Source organism: Schistocerca piceifrons, chromosome 2 (genome assembly GCF_021461385.2).
Source record: "Schistocerca piceifrons isolate TAMUIC-IGC-003096 chromosome 2, iqSchPice1.1, whole genome shotgun sequence".
Taxonomy (NCBI): Eukaryota; Metazoa; Arthropoda; class Insecta; order Orthoptera; family Acrididae; genus Schistocerca; species Schistocerca piceifrons.
The window spans coordinates 380,009,668-380,028,386 of record NC_060139.1 but is presented as its reverse complement, the minus strand read 5'-3'; the positions used below and the strand labels follow the sequence as shown (position 1 = coordinate 380,028,386).

The 18,719-nt window shown below is 43.5% G+C and overlaps 1 protein-coding gene across 1 annotated transcript in view; it reads left to right on the top strand.

The window, feature by feature from the left end:
- LOC124775412 (agrin-like) overlaps window positions 1–18,719 on the top strand; it is a 187,581-nt gene that overhangs the window by 94,406 nt on the left and 74,456 nt on the right. The window contains exon 7 of the mRNA XM_047250245.1: window positions 12,187–12,348. Within this exon, the coding sequence (XP_047106201.1) occupies window positions 12,187–12,348 (162 nt within the window). The remainder of the gene's footprint in view (window positions 1–12,186; window positions 12,349–18,719) is intronic.

Sequence of the window (18,719 nt, the reverse complement as noted above, 5' to 3'; positions counted from 1 at the left end):
TTTTCCGAAAATCTGTTTCAGCACGCGAGAAAGCTTTGCTTTGTTTATATAAAGAATGTTTTGCAACAGCACAATAGATGACTCAGTTTTTTAACTTTCTGCTTTCCGTAACTCAAGCACATACGGTAACATGATTCTTTGCGTGATGAGGTGAAAGATATTATCTGTTGCAACACTGTCAAATTATACGGAAGATTGATAAACGAATGTTCACCGGCGAAAAAGAGATTTAGGCGTCTTGCAGAGCATAAAGACAGGGGCACGATCTTTTTGAATGAGATTCAGAAATTTCTCTTAAGGATGAATACACAAGATTTTGAAATTGCTAAATTCTGCTTTCCTTGAATTAAACCTAGATGTGGATACAATTCAGTGTGTGGGGCGACGAAGGAGTCTGCCATAAACAGTGCACGACAAATAACTGCGGCAATGAGACTCAACAATGCATGACACCGCGTATCAAGTATCACAAGAGGAGTGTAGAAACACGAGCTAAACATGTAAATCACGCGCGTTTTTACCTTTATTTTTCCTTTTATTTGTGGCACCTCAGCCGGCCTCCGATACATGTTGAATCACTGACTCGCATACGCAGGCACGCGCGCGCGCGCACACACACACACACACACACACACACACACACACAGACGCGCGCGCGCTCGCGCCCAAACACAAACATCAACATTCGCATACTATATTTAAGTTTGTTGTAAACACATTACTTACATCATGATGTGGTCCCGTCATTGCAATATCACCCGGATCGCCAGGTCAGTATGAAACACATCCAGACAACTTCCCTGGCGTGCTCTGTTTACATCGCGTAAACTGTATGAAAGTGATGATATTCATTTACTTAACGTTGTTCCATGAATTTTATTGATAACGCTACGTGGTGACCCGAAAACAAAAATATTCTACGCCAGACAAGTCGTCTGGCCGTAGATATTCAACGCTACCCGTGCGAGGTCGTGCCGGGTTGCTATAATCCGTTCATCATAAGAATAAACCTGATGTAAAATTGCACTATTTATTCTTCCGCGTTTGCTGGAACCTCATTGGATTTCCGTTTCACTTGGGGCTGCAGCCAAGCTGTCTCGAATACTGTCAAGTACGATAGTAAGGGTACGTTTTGTGCTGTGCGTTATGCGCAAGTCGACTTAGCAATAATACGGGACAGCAGCTTTACCGGCGCTGGCCGGTTAGCTGGTACAGCTGGCCTACAGTGACGTGGCCAGCTGCACCTCACACGTAAAAAGAGATGAGCAGAGGAACAATACAGCTTCGAATGTCATTTAATTTTTAGGCAGAATGTAATAATACACTGGAAATCTCCCACTATACGGTCCTTAGAAGACTAGACGAAAACCGCAACACGTTATCGTTTTTAGCTAACGTACTATTGTAATTAAAAATAAGAATGGTGAAAATTCCTGACTTAACCACAGGGTAATTTTTCTGCATAAGCTGTGTGTAACGTAAGAGAGTCTTGGAGGATTTCACCGTATTGTTTTAATATTGAAGCCACTGGAGGTATTACTTACAGCCAGTCGTCTAGTAATTTCTTAGCCCCTTACTTATCTGAATCCGAGAAATACATTTCAGATCTGGAACTGTCACGTGCTACAACAGAATCCACGAAGAGAACGAGGCGCAGGATTTTCTCTTCTTTTAGGACGAGCCGTCCTATACCCCGCCAGCGTTCGGCAGTGACGGGTGAAAGAGCTGCGTGCGTTAGTTACAGTACGTGTGGCAGCTTAACAGTCTTGTTACTTCTCGGGCCAAATCCCGCAGCTTGCCTCCAGATCAGTTCTGTTGGTTTCATATTTTAATGGTACAGTAGCAAATGTAAAAATGCAGCATTAGTATGATGTGCTCGATGCTGTGAAAATGATTGTTTTTCATGTTTCTACGGTACTTATCTACTACCTCTGTGGTATAAAACGATGGACACAATCCAAATAAAGAGGATTTGGTTTTTTATGTTTGCCTTAAAAAATTAAATTGTTGTGTTCTCCTAATTTAAACAACTTTTATGAACAGTCTTTCATAAGACATCGATAATTAAGAATTTATATTTGAATTGGAAACAGAAATTTCGCGTCAAATATGGAAATAGAAAGAAGAAGACGTGCATTACCCATAAAAAATGATGATGACTTCTATAATTACGACACGTAGGTATTTCAAATTGAACGGGAAAAACATTGATAGTGGTAAGGTTTAAACATACGGTGGAATAACTGCGTGGAGTTCACATTCCATAACGCTACCGACTTCGCTACACGTTCAATGCGGTCTTATTTATCAACTATGGTACATACAACGCTGGGAAAACTTCAAAGCCGATTATCTCCGTAAATTTATGAAAAACATTAAGAACAGCCTACTTCTCGGCACTTTTTACCGTGTTCCAAGCGCGTGTTTCACTACGGAACAGAAAGCAGCATCAGCCATTTTCATACAGCGCATTCAGAGCGCGACGATCAGAGCACAACGCTGCAGAGGCTGTGACTGTACACGATTTTTGAAATAAAGACTACGTAGCTAAAGCGTGATTAAGAAAAACGTTGGTGGCTGTTAATACATTTGAGTATCTTAAAGTTTCATTTAACGTAACTTCGTAATAAGATATCTAATACATCAAGTAGGACCTACGTCCAAGAGCGTAACAACACCAGTGCACGAGTGCAATTGCTGCTGACCAATCATCGCGTTTGTGTTTGTTTACATCAGGTTTATTGTTATGATGAACGGATTATAGTCTTGGTATGAAACGCATTCTGTCAAAATCTGGTGTACAGATAATTTGTATAACACAAGCCCTGCTTACTGGTGAATCTTTCCGCCGCAGGAGAAATCCATGTGTCAGAGGGCAGTGCAGTATTTTTACAGCCACCCTCCACAATGCCTGACGGTCCAAATCCGACAGTACATGAGATCTGGCTGGTCTTGGTTTTACCTCTGGTTGTCCTTCGCGTTTCCACTTGATAGTCACAAAACCAAAAGTCGACTTTGGCAAGTTTAAAAATGTCCCTGGACTTGTTACTTCGATGACATCCAATCACCAGCCCAAGTTAGAAATCACTGAGCTCTCCTGTTCGACCAGTTCTGCAGTTACTGCTTCTCTGCTGACAACACAATACTCTCCCGCCCCCCCCCCTCCCCACAACCCTCCTTTTATACTGGCGGGTTCACTTCTGGTGATATCTAGCTGTCAATTCTGTGCTACGCAGGGGTGTCGGGATACTTTTGATCAGGCAGTGTATACAAACGACCTGCCAAACTGCGCTTTCAGCTCTTTGAAGTTGTTCACAGACGACGAAATTGTAAAAAACAGAGATGGAGTAATGTTACAAAATTGGTACTAACAGCAGGAACACTTGCCGTCGACGACCTCTCAGTGTCAAGTCTTGCAGATAACCCTCAACGTAAGTGTATTCTTCAGTAGCGCGTCCTTTCCTAAGACTGAACCACAAGAAAAGCGATTTCGAATAGTCTTGAAGAATCACCGCGAGAGTGACAGGAATTCTGGACACAGTTGGGTGAGAGGCACTACACAAAGGGCCTCGCATATAGCGGAGAGACTCACTCTCAATATCTCGAGAAACATACTACTTCCCCCAGCACACGTGGTGCAGAATAACGATAATCGCAATCTTGAATACTGTATTACAAAAGATAGTTGCCGACAATCGTTATTCCTACGAATCGATCGTGAATTGTGCAGTGCATGGCAAAATAATCGATATAATCCGCCACATCACGTACAATAGTTTGCGGAGAACAATTGTACATCAAGATGTTGTCTTTTAAATAATGCCTGAAAATTCTGAAGTAATAACAACTCAGTGGCCGACTGTGTTTCTATTGGACGCCACTTTGGCGTCTTGCGAATACCTAATCTGCCCTAATGTCATCCAAGCGAAATGGGACCTACAGTTCAACAAGGGGTCCGAACCATGTGTCGTTCTTGGCGACTATTCAAATTGTTGGAAGAAGGAGGTCAGATTAACGGCGGCTCAAAATTTCCGTGATCGGGTCGGTATTAGACCTCGCGACCTCTTCCTATGTACACGGAGGACTTCATTCTTCTTCATTGAAACCACTGGAACCATGAAGACAAGATTAATTACAGCGCTCACAGATGCGTCGAAGAAATCATTATTCTCGCGCTTTGTGTACGAATAGAACGGGAAGAACTTGCTGATCCAGGACCAAGATTCCGATTCTATAGCATTTGCTTCATTTCTAAGGCTCTGCCGTATGTGTGAGACACATATGAGCCTATAATATCAAGGGGTAAATTATATGGCAGGAGATATACGACAAGAAGAAACGTTGATGGGCGCATTTCAGGTTCTCTTGGCGAAGGGAGGAGAGGCTACCGGTAAACATTTCCCCCTTCCACATGGAGATGAAAACACCCTTGCAGAAAAGTACCGAGTACGCAAAAAATACACACCATTATATATTGAAGAGACGAGGAAACTGGTGTAGATATGCGTATTCAAATACAGAGATATGTAAACACGCAGAATACGGCGCTACGGTCGGCGACGCCTATATAAGACAGCAGGTTGGTTCAAATCGCTCTGAGCACTGTGAGATCATCAGCCCCCTAGAACTTAGAACTACTTTAACCTAACTAACATAAGGACATCACACTCATCCATGCCCGAGGCAGGATTCGAACCTGCGACCGTAGCGGTGGCGCAGTTCCAGACTGTAGCGCCTAGAACCGCTCGGCCACTCCGGCCGACTAAGACAGCAAGTGTCTGGCGCAGTTGTTAGATCGGTTTCTGCTGCTACAATGACAGGTTATCGAGATTTAAGTGAGTTTGAACGTGGTGTTACAGTCGGCGCACAAGTGATGGGACACAGCATCTTCGAGGTAGCGATGAAGTGGCGATTTTCCCGTACGTAAATTTCACTAGTGTACCGTGAATATCAGGAATACAGCAAAATATCAAATCTCCGACATCGCTGCGGCCGAAAAAAGATCCTGCGAGGACAGGACCAACGACGACTGAAAAGAATCGTTCAACGAGACAGAAGTGCAACCCTTGCGCAAATTTCAGTAGAATTCAATGTGGCACATCAACAAGTGTCAGCGTGCGAACCATTCCACGAAACACCCTCGATATGGACTTTCGGTGTTGACGGCCCAAGCGTGTATCCTTGATGACTGCACCACACAAAGTTTTAACACCGACATTGGATTGTTGCTGCCTAGAAACATGTTGCCTGGTCGGACAAGTCTCGTTTCAAATTGAACCGAGCGTATGGACGTGAACGAGTATGGAGACAACCTCATGCACCCTTTAGCAGGGACTGTGTAATGGCATGAGGCATGTGCATTTGGAGTGATATGGGATCCTTGATACGTGTAGATACGACTCTGACAAGTGACACGTACGTAAGCATCCTGTCTGATCACCTGCAACCATTCATGTCCATTGTGCAATCCGTCGGACTTGGGTAATTCCAGCAGGACAATGCGACACCACACAAGTCCAGAATTGCTACAGAGTGACTCCAGAAACACTCTTCTGAGTTTAAACACTTCAGATTCCCACCAAACTCCCCACCAGACATGAACATTATTGAGCGTATCTGGGATGCCTTGCAATGTGCTGTTCACAAGAGATCTCTATCCCCTCGTACTCTTACGGTTTTATGGACATCCCTACAGGATTCATGGTGTCCGTTCCCTGCAGCACTACTTGAGACATTAGTCGAGTTCATGCCACGTCGTGTTGCAGCACTTCTGTGTGCTCACGAGGGCCTTACACGATATTAGGCAGGTGTACCAGTTTCTTTGGCTCTTCAGTGTTTTACTGCAAATATGAGAAAACTCTCATACTTTTATACGTGACGTCGGGAATGACCACTTTTGTGCTGGAACACAACCTTAGACAGCTCAAGTAACCCTCAGATAACGTGGCAGCGTCTTCCGCCGTTTCTAAAACTTTTCCCGAGCAGAGGAATCACGAGAGGAAACGAGCAAAGAGTGAAGTGAGCTGTTTGCTTTAGGCACTTTGGTATCGCGATCTTATTAGACGGCTCTTTTACGAGTAAACTCGTAATGCCACTGAGTGCCAGACCTTTTCCAGAGAAACATTTCTTGATGTTTTCGTTCCCCCCAAAGACCGAGTAAGGCGCCGTTAATCAAATGTTCTTTTGCGTTGGCGCCCCTTCCATCGGTCACTAAGACCATTTAGAGAGATGCTTTAAAAAAATGTGTTCTGCTTCCAGGAAGCTTATAACATGATCTCCTGCAGTCGTCAGAATACAAAAGTTCCCGCCTCATAACCTTATGTACGATCATAGTTCAAAATTGTTTGGAGCACATATTACATTTTATTAGCATTCATACATATCACTAACATGTAGGCTTCCAAACATTTTTATCTGATGAGTAAATGGCATAAAAATGAAACTAATTTAGCTGAAAGCAAGGAATATTAGCGAAGGGGGCCAGTGTAAGGAGTACAGTATTAGTACAAAGTAAATGTTAGTTGTAACTGGACGCTACACTGAACTCTCAAGCGTTCATTCCGTGTGTAAGATCTCTGCTGCATAAGTTTACATCGTATTGTATTCGAAAGCCCCACGGCCTCCTGTATTGACACTGCTTCGTAACCAGCGTCAGCAGCAACTAGGTATTTAGCATAATGTACAATGGTGTTTGAATATACAACAAGACGAACTAAATGCAGTTGTTTATTAGCTAATGTTAATTATCTAAAATAAAAATCGGCTTAAATGTGTTATAATTCATCTACAAGTATTTGCAACTGTTCAAGAAAAACATCATGTAATGATTGATGGACGAAGGCATCATCAGGTTCTATGTAAGCTGTATGTGATAATAGACGACACCCACAATTTCATTATGATTGTTTGTTTCACTTGTGAAAGAAGTTCTCACTGATATCATGGCTCAGCTTTATTATACTTAACAATATCATGAAAAGGATAATTGCTACTCACCATATATCGGAGATGCTGAGTCGCAGACAGGTACAACAAAAAGACTGTCACAAAATAAGCTTTCACCCAACAAGGCCTTTGTCAAAAATAGACGACAGACCCACACACAACCGCAAACGCAACTCACATACACATGACCACAGCCTCTGGCAGCTGACGTCACACCACGAGCAGCAGCAGTGCATGATGAGTGATGCATCTGGGTGGGAGTAAGTAGGAGGCTGGGGTGGGGAGGGGGAGGGATAGCAGGATCATGGTGGGGATGGTAAAGCGCTGCTAGTGGGACGATGCAGGGACGAGGTGTATGGAGGCTAGGGCAGTTATGCGCAGTTGGGAAGTTAGACAGAGAGTGGGGGAGAGAGGGGGTAGCGGAAAAGGAGAGAAGTAAAAGGACTGGGTGCATTGGTGGAATTGATGGCTGTGTAGTACTGGAATGACAACAGAGAAGGGGCTAGATGGGTGAGGACAATGACTTAACGAAAGTTGAGGCCAACCTTCATTAGTTGGGTTGGGTTGTTTGGGGAAGACCAGACAGCGAGGTCATCGGTCTCATCAGATTAGGGAAGGACGGGGAAGGAAGTCGGCCTTGCCCTTTCAAAGGAACCATCCCGGCATTTGCATGGAGCGATTTAGGGAAATTACGGAACCGTCGTCCTCCCGAATGCGAGTCCAGTGTGCTAGCCACTGCGCCACCTCTCTCGGTCAACCTTCATTAGTCATTGTCCAGCACTACACAGCCCTCTTTCCACCAACGCACCCAGTCTTTTTACTTCTCTCCTTCTCCACTATCCCCCCCCCCACCACTCCCTCACCCTCTGTCTACCCTCCTGACTGCACCTAGCTGCCTCAGCCTTTTTCCACCTCGTCCCTGCGTTCTCCCCAGCAGCACTTCACTGTTCTCCACCCGTATCCTGCTATCGCTCCCCTTTCCCACCCCAGCCTCCTTACCTCCACCCAGTTGCACCTCTCGTTATGCACTGCTGCTGCTGCTCATAGTGTGGCATCAGCTGCCAGATGCTGTGATCATGCGAGTCTGAGTTGCATATGCGTGAGTGTGTGTCTGTTGCCTATTTTTCACAAAGGCCTTGTTGGCTGAAATCTTATTTTGTGAGTCTTTTTGTTTTGCCTACATGTGACTCAGCATCGCCACTATATGGTGAGTAGCAATTATCCTTTTCATAATATTGTTACATTCCATCCTGGATTTTCCTTTATTTTATTTATTTATTTAACCTGAGCAGGTTAGGGCCTTCAGCCTCTCTCTTACATGGAACCTTGATACACATACAGTGTTTTTTGCTTCATAGTTGCTTACAAAATGACTATAATTTTAGTATGAGAAATTGTAATAAAATGGTATTAATAGTACTAAAAATTACAAGAATACGATAATTTCAATAACAGGACTCTCACTCTATCTCCTGTATTTTGGATTTTACAGATCTGATCGAATCTAAATGTTTTCACTTGAATAGCCAGATATGCATATGCATCACCTCTTTCTAGTTATGCCTTAACATTTATGTAGAACATGCCAGTTATATACTCTCAGCAATTCCCAGTTACAACCGAGAATAAGACTAAACATTAAACTTGACAAAAAAAAGAACCAAGAAATGTTTGGTGTACAGAATGTAGAAAGCAGTCTGGAACAGGTGCAGAAACAAAACCTAGGCATTCTCGATTGAACGGCTCAGTGAAGTCAGATTTAGTGAAATTTTAGAAAGATGGAGTTGGTTATTAATTCGAATCCTCACAATAAACTCCATATTTACGTTGAAAGACTCTCATCTTTCACTAAGTTTGAAGGAAGGGAGCAAAATTAGGGATCTGGTCGACGACGAGGAAAGAAACTGGCTTGGTCCTTTCAAAGGACCACTTCGTTATTTCTGTCCCTGCGATTTAGGGAAATCAGGGAAAGCAAATACTGGGTCACCAGACGAGGATTTGATCTGCTGTTGCCGGCTGGTGTGGCCGTGCGGTTCTAGGCGCTTCAGTCTGGAACCTCGTGAACGCTACGGTCGCAGGTTCGAATCCTGCCTCGGGCATGGATGTGTGTGATGTCCTTAGGTTAGTTAGGTTTAAGTAGTTCTAAGTTCTAGGGGACTGATGACCACAGATGTTAAGTCCCATAGTGCTCAGAGCCATTTGAACCATTTGATCTGCTGTCCTCCCGAATACAAGTTCAGTGTCTTACCATTGCGCCAAGTCTCTCGAACGGAGCCTTCGATTATTACCACAGATCCCAAGGAAGTCCAGGTGAACGTACCCCGTAGCACAACACTGCGCCCAGGCCGGTGGTGCGGAACGAGAAACGTGATTCATACGACCGGGCGACACGTTTCAATTGATCGACGGTCCTTTCTTGTGACCCCATGCCCATTATAAGTGTAATTGTCGATATCGTTCGGTCAGTATGGGGACACCTGAGAGTCCTCTACTGTGGAGCTCGACGTTGAACAATTTGCGCTGAACAGTCTGCTCTGAAACCGTGGAAACACTTGTTCTCTGCGTCGAATAACCCTTCCACAACACGCACCAGATAAATTACTATGTGATTTGTCTGCACGGTCGTAACTGCAGCATAAGTGGACGATACCTGTCAGTAGAGGCGAATCTTTTTGCGTTCACGCGCCCATATTTCAAAACCTGACCTGCTGCCCAGGGGAAATTAAACATTAACGGCTTGCTCTTGCGCCACGTACTTGGAGGTACTAACCAGTCTGAAAACATATTACTCCTAATAACTACAATTATTAGTCTGCAAATTAAGTAAATACTGATGTAATGCTGTTCAATGCACTGTTCTCAGCCATCAATAAAAATATTTGCCCTTATACACCCTGTACACGAGGGTCGTTCAATATTTAATGCCCCACATTTTTTTAGAAAAGTATTTATTGTTATGAGTCAGAATTTGGTGACAACATACATCAACATGTCTTGTCCATGTCCTATTTTTCTACGTAGTCCCTATCACTTTCTATGGCTGTACGCCAACGCTGTGGAAGAGCATGTATTCCCTGCTTCTCCTGTAGACGTAGCCATGTTTTCATTGCATGACTGACTCTCTCATCAGCTTCAAAGTGTGTTCCCCATAGAGAATCTTTAAGCGCCCCGAAGAGATGGATGTCCGAGGCTGCCAGGTTTTTAACTGTAGGATGGATGAGGCAATGATGTCTAACCCAATTTGGCGATGTGTTTCCGGGTTCTCAGACTTGTGTGTGGGTGTGCATTACCGTGTTGGAGCAAGATCTCTACTGTTTTCTTGTCCGATCGAACACGTCCGAAACGGTTCTCGACTTTATTCAGAGTCTTCACGTATGCCTCTGAATTGATGGTTGACCCTCTTGGCATCACATCCACGAGTATGACGCCATCACAATCCCAGAAGACTTTCACCATGTTTTTTTTTTCAGCAGAGGGGGTTGTCTTGAATTTCTTGTTTTATGGTGAATGAGGATGATGCTACTCCACGGACTGCGTTTCTGTTTCTGGCGCAATGTCGTTTTCTGCAAATGGGCTTGCTCTAAACTTTGATAAAACACAGTACATCCAATTTTCTGCTTCAAAAAGTACAGTTCCTTCAATAAATATAACACACCAACAGAAGTCAGTAGACAGGGTAGAGCATACTAGGTTTTTGGGTGTACATATAAATGAGAATATTAATTGGAAAATTCATATTTTGGATCTTCTAAAGCGACTAGGTTCAGCAACTTCTGCAATCAGAATAATTTCCAATTTTGAAGATATAGAAATTCGTTAGCTAACATACTTCGCATACTTTCACTGTCTGATGTCATATGGAATAATATTTTGGGGTAAGTAAACATTTAGACAAAAAGTATTCACTGCTCAAAAGAAAGTAATTGGAATAATTTGTGGAGTTCATAGTCGCACATCTTGTAGGCATCTTTTTAAAAGATTGGGAATCCTTACAAGAGCCTCACAGTATATTTACTCACTAATGAAATTTCTTCTCAACAGCATGGACCAGTTTAAAAACAACAGTGACAGTCATGATTATAATACCAGTAAAACGAAAGACTTACACTATCCTTCACTCAACCTATCTTTGGCACAGAAAGTGGTAAAATATGCTGCTATAAAAATTTTCGACAAATTACCAGATTAAATATATCATCTGACAGACAGCAGTAATAACTTTAAAAATGAATTGAAATCATATCTCTCTGACAACTCCTTCTATACCATAGATGAATTCATGAATAGGAATAAATAAATCTATAAACATAGTACATGCATTTTGTGCAGGGAATGGGGTAAATAATAGAAATATTAATCTTTAACTCTGTATTGTAATATATGTATGTATTAAAAAATCTTGTCTCATATGTGCATTGTTCGTGCACTTGACACGTTCCACATCATAACGGCTACCGTACCGTGCGAATTATCAATGGAACACGCAACAAACTAACTAACTAACACCCAGCTTTCGTCCCCCGTAAGGATCCATGACAGAAAGGCCTCTCCATCGGTCTCAAAACGCTCCAACAATTCAGATGAAATGGCCTTTCTTTGACTCTTGCGGTCCACTGTGATCACTCGTGGAACTCATCCTGAGCACCTCTTCGAATATCCTAGAGTCTCGATCATTGCAGACACACTTCCAATGCTGACTTACAACTGTAGAGCCAACTGTCGACTTGTGACGCACCGGTCGTCACGAATAATGACATCCGCACAATTCAGCATGTCTGGAGCAGTGGCTGAGACAGGACTTTCCGAGCGTCGCTGATCATGGAGTTCTGTTTCTGCATTTCCTGAGGCTGTAACTTTCTTTAGCCATCGTCCAACTGTACTCCTATCAACTGCAGCATCGCCAAATACTGCACACAAGCGTTTATGGGTGTTCACCACGGTTTCTTTTTCTGCAAGCAAGAATTCAATAACAGCACGCTACTTGTAACGTGAGTCGTATGTAGACGTCATTTTGACGTTGAACTACGGCACTGCCATGTGCGAAAACGGTTCGAAACTTCACCGGCACACAGAACTAACATCAACTGTGCAGCACCAATAAGGACGTCAGTCTACGTACATTAATTTTTTTTTTTTTTTACTTTAAATGTGGGGCACTACTCATTGAACGACCCTCGCAGAAGTGAGATGTCTTTGTCATACGAGCATGAAACGAGAGAGTAAGTGAACCACTGTTTCCAGGGCTGAAGGTGCGGCCGTGCGGCGGGGAACCCCCGCTGGTGCACCCCGGCACGGGCCGGCAGTACGACTGCGGCAGCGGGCCCGCGCGCCAGGACTGCCCTGCGGGCAGCTACTGCCACCAGACCGCGCACTTCGCCCGCTGCTGCATCAAGACCGACAAGGGTAGGTTACGCTCACCGCCATCAGGGCCGTACCGAGAATGTGGCGACACAGGCCCCCCGGCGAGGCGACAGGCACAGATGGGGCGAGAATGCTGAACGTACACTACTGGCCATTAAAATTCCTACACCACGAAGATGACGTGCTACAGACCCGTAATTTAACCGACAACAAGAAGACCCTGTGGTATGCAAACGATTAGCTTTTCAGAGCATTCACACAAGGTTGGCGCCGGTGGCGACACCTACAACGTGCTGACATGACGAAAGTTTCCGACCGATTTCTCATACACAAACAGCAGTTGACCGGCGTTACCTGGTGAAACGTTGTTGCGATGCCTCGTGTAAGGAGGAGAAATGCGTACCATCACGTTCCGACTTTGATAAAGGTCGGATTGTAGCCTATCGCGATTGCGGTTTATCGTATTGCGACATTGCTGCTCGCGTTGGTGAAGATCCAATGACTGTTAGCAGAATATGGAATCGCTGGGTTCAGGAGGGTAATACGGAACGCCTTCCTGGATCCCAACGGCCTCGTATTACTAGCAGTCGACATGACAGGAATCTTATCCGCACGGCTGTAACGGATCGTGCAGCCACGTCTCGATGTCTGAGTCAACAGATGGGGACGTTTGCAAGACAACAACCATCTGCACGAACAGTTTGACAACGTTTGGAGTAGCATGGACTATCAGCTCGGAGACCAAGGCTGCGGTTACCCTTGACGCTGCATCACAGACAGGAGCGCCTGCGATGGTGTACTCAACGACGAACCTGGGTGCACGAATGGCAAAACGTCATTTTTTCGCATGAATCCAGGTTCTGTTAACAGCATCATGATGGTCGCATCCGTGTTTGGCGACATCGCGGTGAACGCACTTTGGCAGGGTGTATTCGTCATCGCCATACTGGCGTATCACCCGTCGTGATGGTATGGGGTGCCATTGGTTACGCGTCTCGGTCACCTCTTGTTCGCATTGACGGCACTTTGAACAGTGGACGTTACACTTCATATGTGTTACGAAGAATCCTGGAGATACTAAAAGGTATCAGATAGATTATATAATAGTAATACAGAGATTCAGGAACCAGGTTTTAAATTGTAAGACATTTCCAGGGGCAGAATTGGACTCTGACCACAATCTATTGGTTATGACATGTAGATTAAAACTGAAGAAACTGCAAAAAGGTGGGAATTTAAGGAGATGGGACCTGGATAAACTGAAAGAACCAGAGGTTGTACAGAGTTTCAGGGAGAGCATAAGGGAACAATTGACAGGAATGGGGGAAAGAAATACAGTAGAAGAAGAATGGGTAGCTTTGGGGGATGAAGTAGTGAAGGTAGCAGAGGATAAAGTAGGTAAAAAGACGAGGGCTAGTAAAAATCCTTGGGTAACACAAGAAATATTGAATTTAATTGATGAAAGGAGAAAATATAAAAATGCAATAAATGAAGAAGGCAAAAAGGAATACAAACGTCTCAAAAATGAGATCGACAGGAAGTGCAAAATGGCTAAGCAGGGATGGCTAGAGGACAAATGTAAGGATGTAGAGGCTTATCTCACTAGGGGTAAGATAGATACTGCCTACATGAAAATTAAAGAGACCTTTGGAGACAAGAGAACCACTTGTATGAACATCAAGAGCTCAGATGGAAACCCAGTTCTAAGCAAAGAAGGGAAAGGAGAAAGGTGGAAGGAGTATATAGAGGACCTGTACAAGGGCGATGTACTTGAGGACGATATTATGGAAATGGAAGAGGATGTACATGAAGATGAAATGGGAGATACGACACTGCGTGAAGAGTTTGACAGAGCTCTGAAAGACCTGAGTCGAAACAAGGCTCCCGGAGTAGACAACATTCCATTGGAACTACTGACGGCCTTGGGAGAGCCAGTCCTGACAAAACTCTACCATCTGGTGAGCAAGATGTATGAAACAGGCGAAATACCCTCAGACTTCAAGAAGAATATAATAATTCCAACCCCAAAGAAAGCAGGTGCTGACAGATGTGAAAATTACCGAACTATCAGTTTAATAAGCCACAGCTGCAAAATACTAACACGAATTCTTTACAGGCGAATGGAAAAACTAATAGAAGCCGACCTCGGGGAAGATCAGTTTGGATTTCGTAGAAATACTGGAACACGTGAGGCAATACTGACCTTACGACTTATCGTAGAAGAAAGATTAAGGAAAGGCAAACCTACGTTTCTAGCATTTGTAGACTTAGAGAAAGCTTTTGACAATGTTGACTGGAATAGTCTCTTTCAAATTCTAAAGGTGGCAGGGGTAAAATACAGGGAGCGAAAGGCTATTTACAATTTGTACAGAAACCAGATGGCAGTTATAAGAGTCGAGGGGCATGAAAGGGAAGCAGTGGTTGGGAAGGGAGTAAGACAGGGTTGTAGCCTCTCCGCGATGTTATTCAATCTGTATATTGAGCAAGCAGTAAAGGAAACAAAAGAAAAATTCGGAGTAGGTATTAAAATCCATGGAGAAGAAATAAAAACTTTGAGGTTCGCCGATGACATTGTTATTCTGTCAGAGACAGCAAAGGACTTGGAAATGCAGTTGAATGGAATGGACAGTGTCTTGAGAGGAGTATATAAGATGAACATCAACAAAAGCAAAACGAGGATAATGGAATGTAGTCGAATTAAGTCGGGTGATGCTGAGGGAATTAGATTAGGAAATGAGACACTTAAAGTAGTAAAGGAGTTTCGCTATTTGGGGAGCAAAATAACTGATGATGGTCGAAGTAGAGAGGATATAAAATGTAGACTGGCAATGGCAACGAAAGCGTTTCTGAAGAAGAGAAATTTGTTAACATCGAGTATAGATTTAAGTGTCAGGAAGTCTTTTCTGAAAGTATTTGTATGGAGTGTAGCCATGTATGGAAGTGAAACATGGACAATAAATAGTTTGGACAAGAAGAGAATAGAAGCTTTCGAAATGTGGTGCTACAGAAGAATGCTGAAGATTAGATGGGTAGAACACATAACTAATGAGGAAGAATTGAATAGTATTGGGGAGAAGAGAAGTTTGTGGCATCAAGGGATCACCAATTTAGTATTGGAGGGCAGCGTGGAGGGTAAAAATCGTAGAGGGAGGCCAAGAGATGAATACACTAAGCAGATTCAGAAGGATGTAGGTTGCAGTAGGTACTGGGAGATGAAGAACCTTGCACAGGATAGAGTAGCATGGAGAGCTGCATCAAACCAGTCTCAGGACTGAAGACCACAACAACAACAACAACAACAACAACGACCCTTGGCTCCACCCTTCATTCGATTCCTGCGAAACCCTACATTTCAGCAGGATAATGCACGACCGCATGTTGCAGGTCCTGTACGGGCCTTTCTGGATACAGAAAATGTTCGACTGCTGCCCTGGCCAGCAGGTTCTCCAGATCTCTCACCAACTGAAAACGTCTGGTCAATGGTGGCCGAGCAACTGGCTCGTCACAATACGCCAGTCACTACTCTTGATGAACTGTGGCATCGTGTTGAAGCTGCATGGGCTGCTGTACCTGTACACGCCATCCAAGCTCTGTTTGACTCAATGCCCAGACATATCTAGGATGCACCCAAATTGCGTGAAAATGTAATCACATGTCAGTTCTAGTATAATATATTTGTCCAATGAATATCCGTTTATCATCTGCATTTCTTCTTGGTGTAGCAATTTTAATGGCCAGTAGTGTAAAATAAAGAATTAAATACCGTTTAAAAATTAACCGGAAGGGGTACATGAATCCTCCTTCCCATCATAATATTCGTATCTTCTGGTTACGAGAAGAAGCATTTGCCTCAGCCCGTGACTGTAAACGCACTCTGTTGTCAACAGTGTCATTTCTACTCCCTGCAAACAGCCCTATAAAGAAACTACTACTACCATCGAACAGGCCTCTATCTCTAACAGGCTGCTATGGTAACGGAGTGCTTGGCTCGCGCAGGTGCCACCTGCACAGCTCGCACATGTTCAACAATGGAGTTCTTGTTGGTACATGTCTACTCTGTTGTAGGTGGGCGAGACGCGTTTGTAAGTGAACGAGAGGGTGCTGGAAGTTTCTGGCTGAAACCAGTAACGAAGCGCAACAGTGGAGAAAAGAAGCAGAAAAAATGTGGAGGAGATATGTGATGTACGTACCCCTTCTGTCAGTACCTTTGCTGCCCCTAAGTTGTGGTTGGCACTCTCTGCTGTGTAAATAAGAAAGAACTGAAGAATAATTCAAATGTGCCTTATTAATAAAATTACGGAATTTGTGAGTCGTGCTACATTCAGTTACATTCTCATAATCAAACGTCTTGCTTTTTTTTGTTGGCTTTCGGAACGTGTCAATACAGACATCTGGAAGTGTTACACAGAATGCGGTTCTGACAATTCATAGTATACATAAGTTTAAGTCGTACCCTGATACGAAGTTACATTGGCTTAACAAAGGATTGATTTCGACATAAAACAATTTCTACATCCCCAGAATTCTAAAACGAGTAAACATTCATCCAAGTTGATACCTTGTGTAAAAAAAGGTATGCTCTGCAGTTGGTCGTCGGTTGCATTGCTGAAGCACCGGTAGATGTTACTTATGTATTAGGTATTTCGCTGCTATTCCGGCGCAACCGAAACTCTGACACACCCTAAAGCAACGAAAGTCTTAGGTTTGTTTGCTGATCACTGAGCAAAACGTGTAACCCCATGTAGTTCTTGTATCAAATCTAACTGGACAGTTGGTTGCATTACGCCTGCCAGTCTGCTCTACTTTGAGGTGGTATGGGTTTTCACGACTGCCTTGAAACCACCCTCAAGACACACTTCGATACAAGATGTTCTTTTAGGCCTCAATCTGTGACGTCACTTCATAAGAACTGCACATAAGGTGTCACATGATATGAAACACTGAAACAGCAAAAATGCTTTTATCCTTCTCAGATAAGCTGGTTACAAATATGTGTGCCGCTTGCAGATGTGCTCTGATGTATTAATGAAATTGAACTGTACTGACAAATCGCTGCAAAGAAAGTGTTTTATCCTTGGTGTAGTGTCAAGTATGCTATCTGCCAAAGGTATTTTTGATTCTATGTACAATCAAAGCACTTTTGCTGTTAAAAGGTTGAGAAAGGTGAAGAGGAGGGGTGAAGAGACGCCTGACTGAGTAGCACGCTTGAATTGTGCCGAATAAATGTATGAGCTAGAGCGCTTCAAATGGCTCTGAGCACTATGCGACTTAACTTCTGAGGTCATCAGTCGCCTAGAACTTAGAACTAATTAAACCTAACTAACCTAAGGACATCACACACATCCATGCCCGAGGCAGGATGCGAACCTGCGACCGTAGCGGTCACGCGGTTCCAGACTGAAGCGCCTTTAACCGCACGGCCACACCGGCCGGCTAGAGCGCTTCAATTCGCTTGATAGACTAACAAGTGAAATGAAAAACAAATCTCGCACATCGCATTATTTCATCTTACAAAAAGTTTTCAATATGTAATGCAATACATTTTTTCTTGGCCAATTTTGGCTTAAAAAAATCTGTCAGTTGTAGTGGGACATTGTGGAATGTTCTGCTTCAGGCTCTACAGTTTCATGAAGTTCCAATAGGTGGTGGCGCTATACCTAGTTTTCAGAATGGCTTCTGTAACGGATAAATGGGATACGGAATACTAAGGAATGACGAGATACGCTTGAAGTTCTCTAAGGCTATAGATACAGCAATAAGGAATAACTCAGTGGGCTGTACAGTTAAAGAGGAATGAACATATCTAAGAAGGCCAGTCACAGAAGTTGGAAAGGAAAACATTCGTACAAAGAAGGTAACTGCGAAGAAACCTTGGGTAACGGAAGAAATACTTCAGTTGATCGATGAAGGAAGGAAGTAGAAAAACGTTCAGGGAAATTCAGATATACAAGTCACTGAGGAATGAAGTAAAGAGCAAGTGCAGAAAAGTTAAGACGGAAAGGCTACAGAAAAAATGTGAAGAAATCGAGAAAGAATTGATTGTCGGAAGTCTCAGCATATAGGAAAGTCAAAACAACATTCGGTGAAATTAAAAGCCAAGACCATAACATTTAGAGTGCAACGGGAATTTCATTGTTAAATGAAGAGAGGGGAGCGGATTGGTGGAAAGAGTATATTGAATGCCTCTACGAGGGGGAAGATTTGTCTGATGTGATAGAAGAAGAAACTGGAGCCGATTTAGAAGAGATAGGTGATCCAGTATTAGAATCGGAATTTAAGAGAGATTTGGAGGATCTAAGATCAAATAAGGCAGAAGAGACCGATAACACTCCATCAGAATTTCTAAAATCATTGGGAGAAGTGGTAACAAAACGACTAATCACGTTGGAGTGCAGAAGCTATGAGTCTGGCGA